The following is a 22,139-nucleotide window of genomic DNA, read 5'->3' on the forward strand; positions in this document are numbered from 1 at the left end:
GTGGAAATGTGTTCTGTGGAGTGATGAGTCACACTTCTCTGTTTGGCAGTAAGATGGGTGGGTATGGGTTTGGCGGATGCCAGGAAAATGTTACCTGCCTGACCGCATTAATTTTGATGGAGGAGGGATAATGGTATGTGGCTGTTTCTCGGAGTTTGGGCTAGCCCTCTAATCTCCAGTGAAGGCTAATCTTAATGCTGATTTGGAAAATACTATGTTTCCAACTTGGTGGCAAAAGTTTGAAAGCCCTTTTCATTTCCAACATGACTGAGCCCCAGTGCACAAAGCAAGGACTATAAAGACAGAGCCCTGACCTCAACCCCCCCTTTGAGCACCTTTGGGGTGAACTCGAACAGAGATTGCGAGCCAGGTCTTTTCATCCAACGTCACTGCCTGACCTCATGATTGCTCTACAGAATGAATGGGCACACATTCCCACAGAAACACTCCAAAATATTGTGGAAAGTCTTCCTGGAGGAGCTGCAAAAGGGAGGCAACTCCATATTAAAATACAAGTATTTAAATACAAAGCCAGTACAGTCCTTATTAGTGTAACGGGCAGGTGGCTAAATACTTTTGTCCAGATAGTATATTGCCAAAAATTCAAACTTGTGAAGTGTATCTGAAGTGTAAAGGCTGCCCTGTAGTAGCAGCATTCATCTGACAAGTCCACAGCAGAATTTATGTAAGATACCACAGGTGCTCACTCCTATTTCAGCTCTTTAACCCCAAAAGAAGAAAACTAATTTTAATCTTACTTTTCTCACATTCAAGGTAAAAGCAGAAAGTCAAGCTTTAACATGCCAGTTCTTATAAGTAGAAGAAAACAACTTCTGAACATGTTTGTTCAGTGGCATTTGATTTAATCCTTCTGGGGCTTTTCAAGTAGTGAGAGAATTTACCCACTTGTTGGCTTTATAAGCACTGTCAAGCAAGTTTGGGGCCCAGGTTGAAATATTTGACTTTCAATGGCTTGTTAGCTTTACTTTTATGCTTATATTTGTTAACAGTGGTAAACAAATCATTAGAATATTGTCAAAGGGAGCTGGTTAGCACAGGCAAAGTCCTAAAGGTTTGTTGTTGCTAACGCAGAGTGTATACACCAAAGCCTGTTGATGTGTGATTGGTCAATACAGCTCAGACTACAACTGTACTTCAGACTAAACCAGAACACGCAACATAGTAAAATTCACCACCCCTTTGTACAGATCATCCCTCTTTATATATATATAGAATCTGTGAATAGAGATTATGCACTATAACCTAGAAATATGCAAATACACAGCAGGGAATGGTTTCATAGCATGCAGCAGTTTCAATTATTTGATGTATAAAACAGAAATAAAGTTAGATGTAGGCTGTGCCATGTTAAACTGCCAAGTATTGACCAGAACAATGTATAATCACATTCAGCACAGGCATCTGGACATTAACCTGCTAAGAGGACTAAAGGCTGCCTGTACTAGCCATGCTAAAGTAAACCACATTATGCAAACCTTTTTGATATTGATTACAGGTGCTTGCTGTTGAAATTCCACCCACAACGTGCTGCTTTTAGGGTCCCTTTCCTTGTTTGGTTCAGATCACTTTCTCATCGAGTCTGCACCAGAGTTTGTTTTAGCATCCCCCTCCTCAAATTAAACAAACTATCTGACAAAGTGCACCAGAGTTTGTTTCACATGGACCAAACAGCTCAGGTGTGAATGCACCCTGAAACTTTAACCAACAGAAAGGCAGTGAAATTCTAAGATACACTCATGTTTTATTTGGTATTCCCTCAGATGAGAAGCTGCACTTTGATTTAAGTATTATGGGAACAAGTGAGATTTTTAAAAATATTTTTTCTCTATATATTTATTTTTCCATTTTCTTGCTTAAAATTCTTACAGTTTAGTTATTGCCTCCTCTTGGCTCTAAACCTCTGAAATGCATAATGATTTCCTTTCAAAGCTGAGATTCTTTGAAAAGTAAAGAGCATTTCTCTCAACAGCAGCTACAGAGTTGATCCAAGAGGGCTCTTTTAATGTTTGAGGCTATTCCTTCTTTAAATCTACTGCAATTTTTGTAAATCTGGGTCAACAACACTAGCAGTCCATCGTCCAGACACCAGTTGCAAAGATTTAAGAACCACAATGCAAGTCTTTATGATAAAGATTATTTCAGCGGCCTAATGGAAGAGTTCATATAATACACATTTTTGTGTTATCATCTTAAAATCATGATAAATGCAGTTTGATTTGTCTCTTATTCTGCTAAAACAAGCTAAATGTGTTTAACTGGCTGTTCTCTCAGAGACTTACACTTGACAGAGAGGTACAGTGAAGTGTTCATGATGCCGTAGCCGTTGTCCCCGACGCAGGTGTAGATTCCTTCCTGTGCAGGCGTCACATCGTCTAGAGAGAGGGAGATGTTGGATGCTGTGTCCCACAGAAGTTCCTGGTCTCCAAACATCCAGGAGATCCTAGGAGGAGGGTTACTGTCCACCTCACAGTGAAGCGTCACAGAGCTGCCCTCCATCACTTCTGAGGATACATTCACCCACACTGAGCGTGGAGCGTCTGGGAGGAAAAATAAGACAGAGAACTTAAAGGGCACATATTTTACCCTTTTAAGACAAGTTTATATTGTTCTCAGAGATTCCCAAAACATGCCTGTGAAGTGTGATGCTGAAAAAACACTCCAGAATTGGATTTTTGCATGTCTAAAAAGCCCTCTGTTTCAGCCCTTCTCAGAACGAGCCCTTTCTGTCTGTGGCTGTAGATGTTACTAAGCTGTCTGACTCCGCCCCTGACCACACCCCTCTCAGGAAATGGATGTTACAATGTAACAGACACTTTTATCCAAAGTTCAGGGCTTGACTGGGATTTGAACCATCACTCTCCCAGACCATAGTCAGCAGAGTAACCCACTGAGCTATCCAGCATTTCAGCTGGCAGCTGAGAGGAAGATCAGGAGAGGAGGGCAGAACTTTCCTCCAAGTGGGGGAGGGCCAACCAAACCTGGGGGCGGGTGCTTACTGTGAGGTCACACCGATTAATATCTGAGAATGGCTTGTTTCAACACACATTTTCTGAAAGGTGTAGAAAGAGAGGGAGAGAGGGAATGGATTTTTCTGATACTTTTTTTGTGGACAGGCCAGGGGCACATGTTTTTGTTAGAAAAGCCTGAAAAAGTGATTTTTGCATAATATGTCCCCTTTAATCTTGAAGTATCTCTCTAACCGAGATGTTCATCCTCTTCTACATTTGATCACAGAACTAAAACTATAAAACTGTAAGTTGCATGACACAAACACAGAGGAGGATGTCAAACAGTGTGAAACTGTAATTGCTGTCATTTTAACTTACACTTGATGTCCAGAGAGACGAGCCTCTCATAGACCAGTGTGGTGTTTGGGTAGTAGACCCTGCAGCCCAGGAGCTGGCCGTTGTGCATGGGTCTGGGTGTGAAGGTGAGGGTGCTGGAGAGGACGGCTGTGTTGCTCTCCTCCATGTAGTCAGAGCTGAACTCAGGGTCAGGCAGGTAGTCGGTGTACATCCACTGGATCTCAGGAGTCATGTCAGGGCAGTTGTCAGGAGCGTAGCATGTCAGCTCCAGACTCTCATCACTGACAATCTCCTCTGGGACGTCAATGCTGGGTTGATCTGATGGGAAGGAACACAAACACTTCCTCAAGTAAGGTAATATAGTAACACTAAATCTACTGTGCTGCTAAAATGATGCGTTTATGCATGTTTATAATGCAAACGGCATTGCTAATTTCTAACTGTTTCCCCTTTCAGTTAGAATGAATTAAGTCATAATAGTTATCTAATAGCTAACAGCTTCTGAATCAAGTAACGTTATACTGCTGATTTGACTGTTTTTACTGTGTACTGACAGACGGCTTACCAAGAACTTTGAGCTCAGCGAAGTCTGGAAACGTGTACATGTTGGCTCCGCCGAGGTCAGCACGAAAGTAGTACCTCCCTGAGTGCTCTGAGCCGATGTTGTTAATGAGTAGAGTGCAGTTCCTCTGGTGCAGGTCGCCCAGCAGCTTCGTGCGGCCTTTGTAGCTCTCGTGCACGACGTCCGTTCTTGATTTGAACACAACAGGGGGGAAGAGCTGAGGGTAGGGCTGGCCAAAGTACCAGATGCCATGAATGCCACGGTACGGCCTGATACCGGATGGATACATGAAGGTGCACGGGATGACCACGCAGGAGTTCGTCATTGCCGAGATGTCCCGAGGTACCCAAACGTTCCACTGACAACTGGCATCTGAGAGAAATCAGACAGTACTCTTTTACTTTTTCATGCAGCTTTTGGTTAAAAATATGGTTAAAATATATATTTATCCAAAGCTTCAGGACTTTTCAATACTACTGACATCAAAGTCAAAAGACTTCATCATTTTAAAACACATACTGTCCAAAAGTATCAAATTACCAAGGACGATTATCAACTAACTGTGTTCACCATGAAATGAAAAAAGGGAACATTTTATTACCATTGATGATCAACAGCAGTGGTAAGAGCAGCTCCAAACACCACATGGTCTCTGCTCAACGCTGGACCATAGACCTCTGAAACACATGACATCCTGTCGGTAATAGCACATGCATCATCAAGGCAAAAAATAACTTTAAAATGTCTTATTTACAGCACTGACGCTGCTACATGACTCACACTGAGATTATATCCAAGAATCCTTAAAAAACTCAAATATTTCTGAGATTTAATAGTTCAGTCTCCAAGTTTGAAGTACGGGACTTTAGCAGAAACCCTAGGCTGTTTTACAGACAAATGTAAGCAATTTCCCAGGGCCTCGTGCTCCAAGGGCCCTCAATAAGTTGTCATGTAGGTGTGCATTAAAAATAGGGGATAGTAAATGGTAAAATAGGGGATAAACCTGAGCTTTTATAAAGCTGTTTTATCAGCACAGGTCACACCCATTCACTCTACAAATAAGCAGTAGCCAGCAGCCAAATGCAAGTCTTTTTTTAACAGCGTCAGGTGAATTTAGGGCTTTTTAAAAGATTCTCAGAAGGTGATTGGAGGAACAATCTGTCTGTCACAGGCCAATTAGAGGGACAAGAAAAAAACACATTGTTTGCATGTGCTACTCTTGAGCTGACAGACTACCACTACCCAAAACTTGATCCAAAGGCCTGTCAGGAGGCGCGTAAAAACATCTTCCCTGCCAAGACAAGCATTCGATTTGGCTTTGCTCTTGTTCTAAAAAGAAATGTGGTCCATTTCTGATTAAACTGACGCTTTCCTACAGCGAAATCCGAGCTAACAAATACGGTGACACCTGCCATTAGATACACCGGAAAACCCCATCCATAATGATCGCAAACCCATGCTGAAGCAAGAAGAGAAGAGAAGAGAAGAGCAAAAACATAGTTTCTGTCACAAAAAGCTTTCAGTGTGGCTCTCTGCCCTTGTTTTGATAAAGACACACTGTCAAATTCTGACAAAACTGCCGCTGAGCTAAACACTACACAGGCAGCCATTGTTTACAACCACCCACAACAACTAACCCTTTCCCCCGTAACTATTACATACTCATGCCAAACAAGAGCCATAACATCTTTCACATCATTAAAAGCTTTGTCAGTGTTGTTTTAGTTCTTTATGTCATACAGAAACGTGGTTTAGTTCTAGTAAAACTGACGCTAGGCTAAAGCTACATCTGAGGTGATCACTGCACTGGAGGCAGCCAATACAGTTGGCTTTGGGTTTTTCTGAAGGTATCCTCACTCACTCAGTCAACCAGTCACATACAGACCTATGTGTAGGGCTGACCCCAGCCATCAGTTCAAAATAGTGAAATGTGGTGAGTTTGAGTTATGATGCTCTTCTAATAGCTGATGAGAAAGTGCTGATGGGTATTTACGTTTAAGATTTAAGTATGTCCTGCTGTACTCTGGATTTGTTACCTGAAAACAGGTGCATGAAAATATTTTCGTTCGCTTGCTGCGATTGTTTTTAGCTACATGGGGAAGAGCCACATAATGGTCTTTGCCTGGGGCCTCCAAATGACTAAAACCAGCACTGCCAAAAACCTCCATCAGAGGTCAAAGAGAGAAAAGCACCATTTTCAAACTTTACCAAAATATTTTAGAGGAATATGCTTCAAAAATACTAAAGGTTTAGTTGGCCTAAAGAGAAAAATACCCAGAAATACTGAATCATTAACGATCAAACATGAGATAGCTGTTGTCATGACATTAAAAATGTTTTTAGAGTTCCTTTCCAAAACATTTTTTATTTTCCTTTTTTTTGAATTTATGAACATTTCATCCCCCAGATGAGACAACGCTGATATAACTGCAGCCATGAGTCACACACATACACACACACACACACACCAGTCAGACTTGTTTACAGAAACACTGTGATGCACCAACTTTCTCTCTGTGCAAACGTAACAACAGGAAGAAAAACAGAGGAGATTATCAGAGAAAGACGTGACAGGAATAAACATTTCAACTGTCTGTATCAGATCATTTAAAAACATGTAAGATGGAAGATAAGACACTGCGAGTCCTTAAACATCACGGTAGAAAAATAAAGATTCGATAGATTGCTGCATATTTTCCATGGGACTGACATCAAGTTTAAACTGCACAAGTGGTTCAATAATCACTGTTTACTATCCCTATATAAATAATCAGACAAATATGTGACATATTTCAAAACATTCAAAGCTTTAACTTAAATACTGGAAAAGAAGAATGAAGGAAAATCTTATATTACAAATTTTTCAACCAAATCCAGTGCTTGTGTCTGTAAGCTCAGTTTTTGAGATGTTTTATACTTTGTATGGTCAATATGTCCTATTATTTGAGATTATTCCCTGTGGTTTTTTAGTTTAAAACAACAATATTGAGCTTTTTAAGTGCAGCTGTGATCAGAGGAGTATTTGATGAAAGATTATCACAACTATGCCATATAATTTTTCTGATAGCAGCACATAATCACATGTTGTCGTCCTTTAATTGACCCCATCTTATCTTATCTAGAATTTACGGCACTGTTTTGTGTTACAGCATCTTTATTTCATCATTTATGCAATTTTAACACTTCCTTTTGCAATGCATAGTTAATATGCATCATTAACATGACAATACAGCTTTTGAAGTTTTAAATTTGTCATAAATCAAATTAATTTGGCTGCAGTCATGATCAGAGCACATCTGGTTGGTTTTGACCCACCAAACATCACTACATTTAAAAAAAACAAACAAACAAACAAAAAAAAAAACTTCAAACCAAACCTTTTATTTCTTGGCAATTAGATCAAAAATGTTTACAACCCAAATTCCAAAAAAGTTGGAGCACTTTTGAAAGTGTAGATGAAACAGAATGCAATGATTTGCAAATCTCATAAACCCCTATTTTACTCACAAATGAACATAAACACCACATCAGATGTCGAAACTGTGACATTTTACCATCTCATGAGAAATATTAGCTCATTTTGAATTTGATGGTAGCATCACATCTCAAAGAGTAGGGCAGGGCCACTTAGACCATTGCATAGCATCCCCTCCTTCTTTAACAAAAGTCTGCAAACATCTGACAAGTGAGCAGACCAGTTACTGAAGTTTTAGGAGAGTAATGTTGTCCCATTCTCTTCTTTGCTGGATTTTTCCTTTTATAATGCATCCTATGTTTTCTATTGGTAAACAGTCTGGATTGCAGGCAGGCCAGCTCAGCACCTGGACTCCTCTACGATAAAGCCATGCTGTTGTGATGGATGCGGTATGTGGTTTAGCATCATCTTGCTGAAATATTGAAGGCCTTTCCCAAAAAAAAAAAAAAAAACATTATCTGAATGGGAGCATATGTTGCACTAAACTCTCTATCTACTTTTCAGCATTGGTAGTGCCTTTCCAGATGTGTAAGATGCCCACGCCATAGGCACTAATGCAACCCCATACCATCAGAGATGCAGGCTTTTGAACTGTGTGCTGATAACAAGCTAGATGGTCTTTCTCCTCTTTACCCTGCAGGACATGGTGCCAACAGTTTTTCAGACTTTTTTCAGATTTGGATTCATCTGACCACAGAACAGTTATCCACCCAAAATAAGAGAAATGTTCACATTTGTTTGTTGTCAAGCAATTACAAATCTTACACAAAACATCATCTAACTTCCCAAAATCACCCTAGTACAGAAGATCAGGTGTGCTAGGGTGAAAATGTGTTCCTTTAATCATTATATGTTGCAGTTTAGGGTGTTGCTGAATAAAGTTATTACTAGTATGTGTGATTTTACCTTGAAAACTCTGATGGTTAGAAACACAGACACTCTGCAGGACAGCTGGTCAGCAGCTCCACTAGAGGGTGCTCACTCACACCCAGACAGCCTGGCAGCCTTCTTCTCTGTAACAGAGAAAGAGAAACGATGACATCAGCACCATCAGGCGATGACATCGCTCACAGTCTTCTCACTCGCACACGAACTGAGCGTCAGTCAGCACCTGTTAGCTGCCCCTCAGTACCCTCCCTCATGATGCTCTCTGTACGTAAGCTGGCTCACTCAATGACACTCAGTGTTAGCCGAGCTCTGACACAACGCCAGACCCCAGTCACCACACATCATGTCACCAGCTCTGCACTGACACTGTGTGTTTACTGTGCAAGAAATACACCGGTGTAACAATATGCAGTGACGACTCCACATGTAAACAAATGCCACTGCGTTTGTTCACAGAGAAAACTAGAAATTGCTGCAAAAGAGAAAGAAATCCAATTATCACATCAGCTTTGCATTTGGCTGCAAATCCTGCTGCTGATTTTTTTTTTTGCTTATTTGCCACTTTATAAAGCACACAAGAAAAAGCAATAAGCCCATCATTTTAACAGTGTTTGACCATCATTTTAAGCTTTTTGATGAAAATGAGAATAATACGGTAAAAACTGCACTTTCCTTGCATACCACAAATAATATTCAAATTACAGTATAAGTCAAAATAATCAGAATTCCCCTTTTTTTTTTAAATTACAGGGCAGACTTAACTGTCTCATTCATTGTATATCTACATAAACCTGGCTGATTCTGACTTTGTTTCTGATGTTGAATTGGTTTTTGAATGACATAATCCATCCTAATTATCAATAACAACAATTTAAGTCACTCTTTCAGGTTAAATGTGTGCAGTTACATACATGTTACAGTATTGAATAAAAAAAGAGTAATGTTAATTCAGTCACAGTGATTATAGAACTATTGTTTAATATGGAAAACACTTGTGTCATTCATTTAACTTTTTTATTGCAAAATGGATATACAGTTTTACTTGGCAGAGAGGGGTCAGCTCAAAAGATGCAACAAACAATAATCCATAGGAGCATGAGTCTGAATATGAAGGTGCAGCAAGCTTTATGCTATGAATGAGGAGGCTGGGGTGGAGGAGGTGAAGCTTTAACAGCAGAGCAGTGTGGTGCATCAAGCTGGGATTAGTGAGAAGTATGTCATATTTTAATGCCCCACTGTGTTGAGAGAAAGAGCTGTGATTGGCTGTGGGAGCTAATAATCAGGATCAGCTGGCTGTCAGCTGATCAAGGCAGGGCATATGACTACTGTGTCCTGCATGAAATAATGCTAGGCTACAAATGAAGCCTAGCATTTGTGAAGCCTGATTTTTCACAATTTACAGTTTTGTTTTGTTTTTAAATGTTAAACAGTGGTCCTGTTTCTTCACTCCGGAAGTGTTCTGGTTATCGTAAGTAGTGCAATTGTAGTCCAACCTGTACTGACCAATCACGTACCAGTAGGCTTTGGTGTATACAGCTAAAACACACTGAATGACAACAGTAAACAGGTGGAAACTCATCCACACCAAGGGCACACCAACTGTGTTCAGTGGTGTTCTTATAATGATTTATCATCTCTGTGAAAGTGAACTGTCCAATATGGTTAGTGATCAGACATTTTTGACTGGAGTGGCCCAAATGCTGAAGTGACTCACGCTGAAATGTGCTCACATGCAAGAATGGATAACATTCATTGACCCTTGTGTATTTCTAACCTGGCACACCAGATGGACTGTTTCATATATGCTTGTAAAGGACACATTTCACATCCATTAGGGAAATCTCACATTCAAGCATATGGGAATGTTCTTTGGATGAACATTCTGTTTGTCACATTCATTACAGGCCAATCAGAGCGACAAGAATAAATGAAGTAGTAGGCATGCACAGCTCCGGTAGTAACCTGAGCTTGACAATCAGCGGTAGCTACTGCTGTAGTTTATGAACACTAGAATTTGTTGGTTCTTTGCTCTTTAATAAATAAAGAAATGTGGTCCAGATCTGATAAAACTACTGTTATACCAGAGCTACATCCAAGCTTATCTCTACGAGCTAACGAGCTACTGCCTCGTTCTCCTCAAATGACGCTGACTGGTCAGGTCTGTCTGCAGACCTGGCAAAATCGTTTCAGATCGAAGCTTTGCAAGATGGATTTGCCTGATGATGGACTCTGAATCTGCCCAAGATTTGCAAGGTTAGTATATTTCACTTCACAAATACAGTTTAAGAACTAACACAAGGAAATATATTTATATTATGGCTTTCGAACAATTAAGATTTCTAATTGCAATTAACCCTTTAAAACCTGTTGTATCATGTTTGATACATACTTTTATGATAGCTCAATCTTATCAATATGATCCTAAATGCCTAAAAAAAAACTTCTGAATATAATCTAAAAAATGATTTAAAAAAAATGCCCTCAAGTGGATTATCAGTTACCAAAAAACACCTTATGTATCAAATGAGATACAAAAAATATATACGTTAGATTTTAAGGAAATTTGGATGTTTTCTGGATTTCAGTAGAAAGTGAAATAAACATTTCAGTTCCAAAAAATTAGAATTTTCTGGCTATAATTTGCATTTTCAGGCTTTAAGGGGTTAATATTAGTATTTCCGTAGTTAATTGTGATCAATCTCCATTTTTGTTGCTTTTTGAAATTTCATTTAAAACTGTTTTATTTTATTGTGGATTTGTGCACTGTTTTTAACAGTAGTTGACTTCCTGCTTCGATGCAGACCTGCTTTTATTTTGAGAGAAAATAAGGTCATTTGTGTCACTCTAAAATTATGACATAAGCCTAACAGAAAAAAATAATTTGTCATGGATAGAGAAAGAACTAGGGGGAAAGTAAAAGGTAAATGTTTGTTATCACAAGGTGCAGATGACTTCTGACTTGTCCACTGAGCTGTCTGTAGGGTTTTTGGACTGAAATGAGGCATTAAGGAGCAGTGGTTTCATCACTGTAGCAGGAAGATGCTACAGGGACTTAGTTTCTCTAAGTCCTCTTTGCCTTATTCTTAATGACTTAAAGAGAAGATGTCAGAACTCAAAACCTAAAGTTATGATAAAATCAACTGTGTCATGTTGGAATGCAAAGAGAACTAGAAGCAGCCAACAATACACCCTGAAAAATTATTTAACTTTAAGTCAGACCTCTGACACAGCAAGCAGATAATCACAACATCTCAATTACACTTACACTGCAGACATAAATGCCACACAGAAAAAGGAAATCCTGCTTGGAAATCATTTAAATGATAACCCTTTGGTTTCACTGGAGGTAAGGAGAAATTCAAATCTGTTCACAAAGGAATACAACACTTGTCAGAAGATAGATAACAACTGCCAAAGAGTTAAGATTGAGGCATAAGAAACAATTTAAAGAACTTTACACAGGTATATTTCCTCTGTCAACTAAAAAAACTCAAATTAAAACACATGACTAAATATCCCTAGCTTTTAAAGTGTTCTAAAGTGTTCTAGCGCACAGCGTTAGTTCAGGCAGGCCATGGAGTCAAGCACTGCCACATAACTGAAATCAGCTTTTCTCACACAAGCCTTGATCAGCTGATGACCAGCTGATTCGCTCTAAGCACACTGTTGGATAATTTCACTCATGCTGCCATATTTAAACTGCTCAAGCCTCGCTTCTCTTCGCTGCTCCCTCTGTAAGCCACTTTCTGCAACCCTCCTCCACCCCAGCTCCTCCTTTATTCTTCATCTGACTTAATGTCCTTCTCTTGCCATTCTTTTGATTGTTGCTTCTCTCCCTGCCTCAGGTTTTGCTTGTAGGCGCAAGAAAGGCAGGAATGTGTGCTATTCCTGCTTGATGCTTTCCACGGAGGCTCATGGAGGGACGGAATGATCCTAGAACAGCCACACTATCAGATATGAATAATGGCAAAAAGTGCAAATTAATAACTACTAATTTACAAAAATATTCACAGCTGCAAACTCTGTTTATTTCCTGACAAAGTGGCCCTGACTAGACTTGTTTCAATATGCACTGCATTGTCACTCCTACATTAACTTTTATCATTACTTTTATCCATTTTTACTAAGCATCAACTGCTTTGATTGTATTATTTATATACTACATCCAGTGCTTTTTGAGCGTTCTATGCTTTGGTTAGGTATGCTCTCTTGAATCCAAAGAAATAGTGACCTATTTTTTTCTGTTTTTCTCTTTGAGGTTGGCTCACAGCTTTTTGCACCCTTACTATTTAAAGTATAATGTAAAGACATCCATTTTACCGTTAAGGTTTGCTTTTCAGTTCTACACAGTAATACTATATTTTTTTAACTATTCTGAGACTATTCAAGTGCAATTATATGATATGAGATCCTAATGACAGTTACTTGGATGTAGAACAAACACATGCAGACGTATGAGCAGAGGACTTAGCCTCATGCTGCAGCAGCCGGTGTGTGCAGATGGCAGGCCTTAGAGTGGATTGCGTGTTTGAGAGCTTCGTGATTTACATGTCCCAACATCCCCCGGAAAATCCATGACCAACATATAGCCCTGTGTATGAAAAATGTAAATAATTCTGTTTAGTCTGCTTTGCAACATGGCTGCAGATTTATCATGCTGCTCGTCATGCTGTCCAACCAACAAAAATTCAGAAATGTACACATTTCAGCAGTAAAACTAAGTTTACAGAAGTTGACTGTCGGCTGCCTTCAATGTCTAGCAGTAAGAGTGAAAATAAAACACTCAGTACATTAATATGCATGGTAAAGTTAAGCTAAAGGTTAGTGAGAATTTCACATCTCATTAAACACAAATTAAGTATACAGATAAATGCATTTGGCCACAACTGTTAACTATTCAGAAGTTTCAGTCAGGTGCACAAAATGAAGCATCTAGTTATGCAGTCTCACTTTGCAAACATTTGTAAAATAAAATGGGTTGTTCTGAAGAGCTCAGTGACTTCAAGCATGGCATCGTGATGGATGCAATCACAGTCAACTGTAAGTGAGATTAGAAAGTGGAAGTGTTTAGGAACAACAGCAACTCAGCCACAAAGAGGAAGACCACGTAAAAATCATAGAGTGGGGTCAACAACTGCCAAGGTGCATGTTTTGTTGAAGTCTCCAACACTCTGCTGAATCTGTAGCTAAAGGGTTTGAACTTCTGTAAGCACAAAGACTGGGCGGCAGGAGCTTCATGGAACGGGCCGAGAGGCTGCATGAAAGACTCACATCATCAAGTCCAATGCCTAGTGTCATCTCGAGTGGTGTACAGCACACTGACACTGGACTGTGGAGAAGTGGAAACATGTTCTCTGAAATGATGAATCATGCTCCTCTGTTTGGCAGACATGAAGACATGTAAGGTAAAATAAACTGCTGCAAAAAAATATGCATCCCTTTTAAAGTGACTGGCCTAAGACAACAGAGCTCCAGCAAATTAGGAGTCTCACAATTAGTGAAATGGGGATCACCTGAGTGCAGTGAAAGTGTCTCAAGTGATTTTAGTTTAAAGATACCTGTGTCTGGAAGGTCCAGTCTCTGGTTAATCAGTATTCCTGGCTACCATTACACCATGAAGACAAAAGAACACTCCAAGCAACTCAGAGAAAAGGTTATTGAAGAGTTTAAGTAAAAGGACGGTACAAAAAAGTCCAAGACACTGAACATCCCCCAGAGTTCAGTTAAATCCATCATCAATGGAAATGGAAGGAATATGGCACATGTGTAAATCTGCCTAGATCAGACTGCCCTCACAAACTGAGTGACCGTGCAAGAAGGCAGCTGCGATGGGAGAGACTCTGTATACAACAACTCTTCAGCTGGTTCTTCACCAGTCAAAAATTTATGGGAGAGTGGCATAGAGAAAGACACCGTCAAAGAAACCTTAGATCAATTCTGGACTAGAGTTCCCATGCCAAAAGGCATGTGGGAGAAACCAAAATGGTGCTTTTAGGCCATCAGACAAGACGCTATGTTTGGGGGACACCAAACACTGCACCACAAACACACCATCCCCACAGTGAAACATGGTGGTGGCCACATCATGCTGTGGGGTTACTCCTCAGCAGCCAGCCCTGGCAGGCTTGTAAAGGTAGAGAGTAAAACGAAGGCAAACTATAAAAACACTCGGAGAGCGCAGACCTCTGCCATTAGCAAAGAATCCTTAAAAAAATTCCTGGATCCAGACGGTGATCCAGATCACTCCCAAAATCTAATCAGTTCTTCCTTATGCCTTTTCTGACATTTCCTGAAAATTTCATCAAAATCCGTCCATAACTTTTTGAGTTATATTGCTAACAAACTAACAAACAAACAAGCAAACCCTTGCCAATCACATAACCTCATTGGCGGAGGTAAATATAGGAAAATCCTGGGGGAACATCTTATTCAGCCTGCAAGAAAGGATTTATTTTCCAGCAACACAAGAACCCGAAGCATACTGGGAAAGCTACACAAAATGGTTTGAAGACAGCAAAGTGAATGTCCTGGCGTGTACGAGTCAAAGCCCAGACTTTAATCCATAAGAGAATTTGTGGCTGGACTTAAAAAGAGCTGTTGACGCCTGATCCCCAGGCAACCTGACAGAGCTTGAGCAGTTTTGCAAAGAAGAATGAAGTAAAATCTCAGTGTCCAGATGTGAAAGCCTGATCAAGACCTATCCACACAGACTGAGTCTACATCTACTAAATACTGACTTGAAAGGGGTGAATATTAAGCAGTCACTTATTTAGCATTACATATTTTGTTTAAATGGCATTACTTTGTAGAAATCTGTTTCTTTGAACATTGAAGAGTTGTATTGTATTTTTTGTCAAAAACGTCAGGTTATACTGACCATTGACTTATAAAACCAATAAAACGGTAAAACATCCAAGAGGGTGAAGACTTTTCTAGAAACATTTTCTTAAAAGTGTCTGAAATATCTTGTGGTTTGCAGCCTTGAAACATTATATTTGAGACATTAGAGTCAGTAATTCTCAGCTGTCTCTGAGCTTAGACAACCCTAACTTTTTCTCCTTTGTTGTGTCAAGCTTCACCATCTGCACGCGAACAAAAGGCCAAAAGCAGTGCGTGTGTGTGGTCAGGCCGTACATCAGTACATCAGCAGAGAATAGAGCGAGGCAGCCAGGCAGGAGCACTGACACCACCACTGACCAACCACCATCGACTACAACAAGGTCCTCATTGATGGAGCAGACAAACGGCTGGCACCGAGCACTCAGCATACGTGTGCACACTTACACGCTCCACTCACAAAACACTTGCCTCATACCAGCCTCGGCACCAGGCTCCTGCTCCCTCTCAGTCCTGACTCCTTCGTCTTCTTGTCCTCCTTGAGTTCTCGCTCTGGATCCTGGACGTCTGAATCTATGAGAAATCACAGAAAAAGGGAGATAAAGAGAGATGTGAGAGGGAGACAAGGGGAAAAGAGGGAGTCTGTGTGCGCTCTGGTTTACATGCGTCGTGGGCAGCTCTGAATATGCGTTCAGGCATTTCTGGAGCTGATCTTTTGGCCCACTCAGAATTCCTTTCCTCTATTCCACCGTCTCCTCGAGCTGTCCCGTGTGTCTCAGGGCCTTTGAACTCGGGGCCTTGATCGTACTTCCAGTTGAGGTCAAATCAAAACATGTTGACATGTGCTGAACTTTTTCATGCTAGTGATGCAGAAGACACAAGGGCAAACGCTGAAGGAGGGATGACTCAATATCACTTTGAGTACGTCTGTGTTAGAGCAACATACGGAGAGTGGGAGGAATATAGAACTTGTGAGATGAATATGGTTATGTAAATTGCACATTAACATTAGTTGGATGCTGATTTTGATCTTTGAAACGATCATTTGTTTACCATAAAGAGCTTCAATCAAAGAATTAAACTCAAAAATCTGAATTAGAAGCAATATTTGGATTACTTTCAAAATCAGGATTTAAAAAGAACCTCAAAGGCACGATCATTGATCTCTCCAGCCATATGCAGATCAAATATTTTCCCTGCAGAGGAATGTCTGTAGGCGAGGAGCATGCATCCAATCAGAGGTCCACCTAGTTTACATATAAAAGTAACAAAGGCATCTTGTCTGTCCCAGTGGTACATTTCCCCCACTCTCTCACTGTTACATGTAGCATGAGTCACTGCGTTCAAAAGCCCTTAGGCCACCAGCCAAGTGATGGCATCGCCCGAGCCGTGGATAACCTCAAGGGAATCCCTCCGTAGACAGCAGCTGAAGAAAAGAAAGCTGCATTGACGTCGTGGAGCCGTCTTTAAATGTGGCATGCCATAACCCCCCCACACACGCAGCATAAGTCATGCCAGCACACTCCTGAGTGTGGGGTGTGCAGTTATGTGACCCTCCTCTGCATCCCCTCTGGGATGCTTGAAAACTCATCCGGCCTCATTTTCCTGCTTGTACACTAGTCTTTGGATGTGTGTGCATTACATGTGCAACAACAGACAAAGAGAGAGAGTCCAGTTCAACAGAAACATGTCAGCGGTGATGGACTGAGTTTAAAAACAAACAGCACTGGCATTTGCAGCACCAACACCAATTCAGCTGTTCACACAAAAAAAACTTGGGCTAAAACCTCACAGGCTGACTAGAACAGATAAATATGCAACACAAACAAGCAAAACACACATTATCATCACTCGTCAATGATGTATACTGACAATAATTCAACATAACCAAAGAGAGTTAGCAAAAACATGATATTCTACACTAAAAGCTAACACTTGGCACAAACGCAAGAGTTCAACAACAGTATTTTACTCAAATACTGTTTTTAGGAAAGTGTAATAAAAAGTCAGCTCTATAAAGTCAAGACAAGAGCGCTGCAAAGCCACAGTCTATGGTTTTATCTGGCTAAAAGGTTCAATCCAGAGTCTTTTTTCATCTGCAGTAGAATTTAAATTCAGTTTAACTAATTATTAACATTTGATCAGTTATGATGCATTTATTTCCACTACAATGTAATGATGGTTCTGCCTTCAGTTGTTCTTCAAGGTATTTGTGTATTTATTCATTTCAGTGTTGTGTCTAAATTTGTGAGGTTGTGTTTGTCATGTTTTATGTTTTTACCTGACAGCAAGGCAAATGTCCCCCTGGGGAATATAAAGTTGAAGTTGAAGATTTTCTAATCAGTTCAGGCCAACATTACCAATCAAATGCTCTGTGTAAACTGTAACACAGCTGCCCGGCACTAGCAGCCACTGTAGTCGTTCTTGATGACAGCTGCTTTGCTCCCACAATGCTCTTTACCCCGATATAAACGGCTATCAACTGCTATAGCATGGAGAGCATGTTGTAGGAACAGTGCAGTTTAGCCATGATCTTGATCCTGTCTTCTCCAGAGTACTCGAGAACGATCCTTGTCTCCAGACTGGTCTTAAGAACACGTTTTGAATGCCTTGGTCTTATTTCAGAATAAAGAGCATTTTTAATCAGACCTGTGATTTTCCATCAAGACAGGTTGAGACCACCACTGATGTGCTATTCTTCGATGTTATTAATGTGATAATAATAATAGCTTCAGTTATAACGACGGCAACCTTCCTGGTGTGTGAATGAGTGATACCTCACTGTGCACACAAGTGGGCATGACACCTGCAAAACTCTCTTAACCAACCAGTCCATCTTATTTTTAGTCAGAAATATCTCTGAACATTTATTTTTGACCTCATCGATCTGACAATTGTAGATAAGCATCTGGTTTTCATATATTTAAAACAATTCCTGACTTGTCAGTGGCCTTTTAATACATACAAGGAGTTTTTTTTACAAGAAGTTTGTTGAACAAATTTGCTTTGAGTTGAGATTTTTCCACTGTGGTGCTTTGAAAACTGAGTAGCAGACTCCTTGTTTTTTGCTGTCAAATTTATACAAAAGCTAATCAACATGAAAGAGAGAGTGCTCTCTTACTGTTCAACCTTGTGATGATTTTTTAAAATAGATTTTTATGGTCTTGGTCTCCATTTTTCTCAGACTCGGTCTCGACCCCTGAAGTCTTGTCTTAGTCTCAGTGCACTCTGGTCTTGGTCTTGTCTTGGTCTCGGATTCTGTGGTCATAACTACAACACTACCAGAGGCTGTCAGATTCTACTCACATGTAACTAAAGCATTTAGTGACAATGTTCAGCTCAGGAATGTGGACGTTAATCTGCAAAGAGGGTTGAAGACCGTGGTGCTAACTGCTAACACTAGTCACATTCTGAAAACCAACTTCTGACTGTCACATTATGACATTGTTTTTCTGATGCATTGTGAGGTTAGTTTGCAGAATGTATTTAAAATTTAAAAAATTATACATCTTGGAACATCTCTGGTTTTCTAGCTCGTTTTAACACAGCCTGTTGCTAAAATCACTTATGACCAAAATGGTCAAGTGTAAACACATACAATACTGTCGCATGTTTGGGCCAAAAACTGAGGCTGAAGTAAGGCATAGCTGTGGCAAGTAAGCTGCCTGGGGGCGTCATCATCAGGCTGGAAGGAGGACTGACACAAGCTTGGTCATGCTCTGGATGTCTATACATATAATCGGGGACATGTTGTTCCTATGTGAAGCAGGTTGACAGAGAAAGTATAAGCAGTTAGGTATGATGAATCTGTTGCTCTTCCTCCACTTAGCCATTTAGGTAAGCCTCCCAGGATCTGCATGATGCATAGAACACACCCGAATTATTACCAACTAAAGACTTCTGCGCACTGAGTCGTTTTTTTTCTGTATGAAGTTTCTGCACGTCAAAAAAGAGACACAATCTCAAGCTATGTTACTCATGTTTGCATGACACCAAAACCTTCGATTTTTCCAGAACTAGTTGAATATTTTTGTGTTTTTTTCAGCTGTGCAATTCATTTACATGGGTGATTTATCACTCAGAGCAGCGGCTCCCGTCTCACTCACTGACTCAACCCTGCTCTCTGTCTCCTTTGCACTGAAACCTCACTTTAAACACTGTGGTTTGCTTGTGTATTTTGTGGATATTAACTATGGAACATCATTTACAGTGTGCCTTGTAACAGACTGAATTAAAAAGTTACTCTCAGTCTTCTCCGATTTGGCACAGCGCTATATGACTCATGAGCTTGTTCTATATGAAGCCTTCTGTCAGGATGGATGGATCCGGTGTGTTTTTTCAAGGAGAAAAAGAGCCACAGAATCATCTTCACTACTTTTTCCTCTTTAGAGTACAAAAACATTCACCACATTCTATGATTTTTAAATAAAATGCATCCCACTCAATGTGCAAGGTTCAAGTGCATGCCATCTTTCATTGAACTACAGGCTCGGGAGTAGCATGTGAAAATAACAGATCCGGTGTACAAGGACCTGAAAACTGGACCAAAATGTATTTGAGTTTTTGCCTACAAAAACATTTTAATCTTTAGACTAACCTCCAATTTCCACAAACCCTGTCTTGCAATGATCCGTGTGTGGAGCACTTTGCTCTGACCAACAGCGAGCAACCTTGCACACTGGAAGAGTGTCTGCAGCCACAGCGCCACGCTGCCCTGAGCAGCTTTAGATTCAAGATCACAGGAGAACCACGAGGTCACGTGGGAAAATTAGGTATACAGCTGAACATTTGTCTTTCTGGGGTTGATTTTGCCATCCATTTTTTCTGCCATGGTCGAGTACATTATGAAGTTAAAAGGTTTAAGTTATTTGCTACAAAGGATGTATGATTTCATTCATCAAAATTATGTGGTTTAACAACTCAAAGTTAACTTTTCTGCATCAGTAGCGCAGTATGGCTCTGTGATACTCTCACCGACTGGGAACCTGTTGCATGTGCGAAAGGATGAAACAGACAGACAGACAGACAGACAGACAGACAGACAGATAGATAGATAGATAGATAGATACTTTATTAATCCTGAGGGAAATTCATGAATTCAAGATTTGCTCTACAGTGTGCTTTACAAGCTGTTCAGGGCACAGGCGGAGTATGTGGAATTTGAAGGTAAGATTAAGACTAAATCTAAATTAGCTATCACCATCAGCCAACAAAACCCCCTCTCTTTTTCCCTTTTCTTCTCTTTTAAGCCATTTAGTACTCCAATCTGTCTTCCTATTGCTTTTTTGATGCATTGAAAACAAGTCACAGATCATGAGGAGATCCTGGGAGAAAATGTCTTTTTAGAATTCAAAGTCAGGCTGATCTCAAATGTTTTTGCTTCATCAGCAACTGTTTCTAATCAAGAAACCTTCATGGAAAAAAATCTTATATTTGTGATAGGCTTTATTTCACGTGTATTTATTTTAAATCAGGGAAATGATGGACATTTTTGATGCCTAAAACAGCCCATAGTTGCACAGCCTTTCTAGCATTTGTCCAAATTTGAGATGGCCAGTCCGGCACTGCATGCTAGGCAAAAACAAAACGCCACTCACTCGAACCCTGCACACCGAGTCTGTTAAGTTTCATTTGTTTTCACTGCCAAAATTCATAGACTGTGGCAAACTGATTTGTACTGGGGCAAAGAAGCAGTGAGGATGAGCCTGTGGCTCTGTCACCTCTTTAAAATCACTCTGGATCCATCCATACTGACAGAGATCTTTATATGGTATCAGCACTGACGTCACAGCTCTGCCAATTTAGTTCAGTTATTGTTAGGTGGCTGTGAGAAAAGACTTATGCCTTTACCATGGTTGATATCCACATGATACAAGCCACGGTGTTTAAAGTGAGGTTTCGGTACGGTAGAGGGAGAGAGAAAGGAAGGAGGGGTGAGAGAGCGAGAGAAGCAGCAGTAGCTGTTTTGAATTGTCAGTCACATCTAAATGACTTGAAGTGATGCGAAAATTCACATAAAGTTGAACCAGTTCTGAAAAAAAAATTAGGACAGACGAAAGTTTCGGCAATCACTGTGCAAACATGCTGATTTCACTGCCTTCACTGAAAGTTAACAGCTGACCACCTGCTGTGTTTTTGTTCATTGTGAGGTAGATTTCCCAAATCGATCAGCCACGGTGGCCTACCAGATTTGTACCGGAAAACAGTAAATTTAATCCCCAACTTCTGTCTCTCTGCTCTGGCACAGAGCAAGCAGCTTCTCTGATCAGAAGCATTTTTACTAATTTGAGAGGATTGTGTTTCTTGTGAGTGGGCGTGGCTTCAGCTCATTTAACTGACATGCCCACTCCATTCTAGAGCAGATTTTACAGCTTCATTTTCCTGAATTTGAAGCTCAGTCATATAAACATAAAGATGTTTTTACATGACTCGTATTTGGCATAGCGGTTCATAACACAGTAGTCTGTCATACAGCAATTTTTTTTTAATCACTTTACAGGGACTTTAACGCGTGAAAAATACAAACAAATCAAATGGACTCAGTGGGCACAGGCCTTTAGTCTTTAGAATTAAATGTCTGTAGGCTTAAGTCACAGTTTAGTCCAGTTTCATTTTATAAAAAGTCCTTACATTGTAAAATAAAAATGATCTTGATTAATGCTGAGTGAACATATTATGAAGCATTGGTTGCACTTTTGAAAACTTAACTAGCTGATACAACACCACTGAGTTTCTTAAAATATTAAAGGTATAGTGGACATAAAGATTTAAGTTGAGCCAACATTTTCCAGGGGCTCAACTTAAATAGTTGGCTCAACTTCTTTAGCCAACTAAAATATATATTTCTATTGGAAAATTTTCTACCAACTCAGCATTTATAACTGAGTATGTCATGTCAACTAAATGGAAAAATTAAGCATCAAGTTGGGCACCTCAACTCAAAAAATAGTTAAACTAGTTACTTACCTTTATTTCATTGGGCCTTTGTATTTGATATACAGTGTAAGATATATAAAAACAACTCTGTGAACTAGTTTAATACACCATTTTG

General features: G+C 40.0%; 1 protein-coding gene across 3 annotated transcripts in view; it reads right to left on the reverse strand.

The window, feature by feature from the left end:
• The window catches only part of mag (myelin associated glycoprotein), a 43,375-nt gene that overhangs the window by 15,473 nt on the left and 5,763 nt on the right, over positions 1 to 22,139 (reverse strand). For all 3 annotated transcript variants that reach the window (XM_041793724.1, XM_041793723.1, XM_041793725.1), the window contains exons 2-7: positions 15,567 to 15,661; positions 8,270 to 8,376; positions 4,490 to 4,565; positions 3,892 to 4,260; positions 3,348 to 3,644; positions 2,301 to 2,558 (exon numbers count right to left, since the gene is read on the reverse strand). In XM_041793724.1, coding sequence (XP_041649658.1) covers positions 2,301 to 2,558; positions 3,348 to 3,644; positions 3,892 to 4,260; positions 4,490 to 4,535 — 970 coding nt within the window. In that variant the 5' untranslated portion in view covers positions 4,536 to 4,565; positions 8,270 to 8,376; positions 15,567 to 15,661. The remainder of the gene's footprint in view (positions 1 to 2,300; positions 2,559 to 3,347; positions 3,645 to 3,891; positions 4,261 to 4,489; positions 4,566 to 8,269; positions 8,377 to 15,566; positions 15,662 to 22,139) is intronic.

Source organism: Cheilinus undulatus, linkage group 8 (assembly GCF_018320785.1).
Source record: "Cheilinus undulatus linkage group 8, ASM1832078v1, whole genome shotgun sequence".
In the NCBI taxonomy this organism is placed as follows: Eukaryota; Metazoa; Chordata; class Actinopteri; order Labriformes; family Labridae; genus Cheilinus; species Cheilinus undulatus.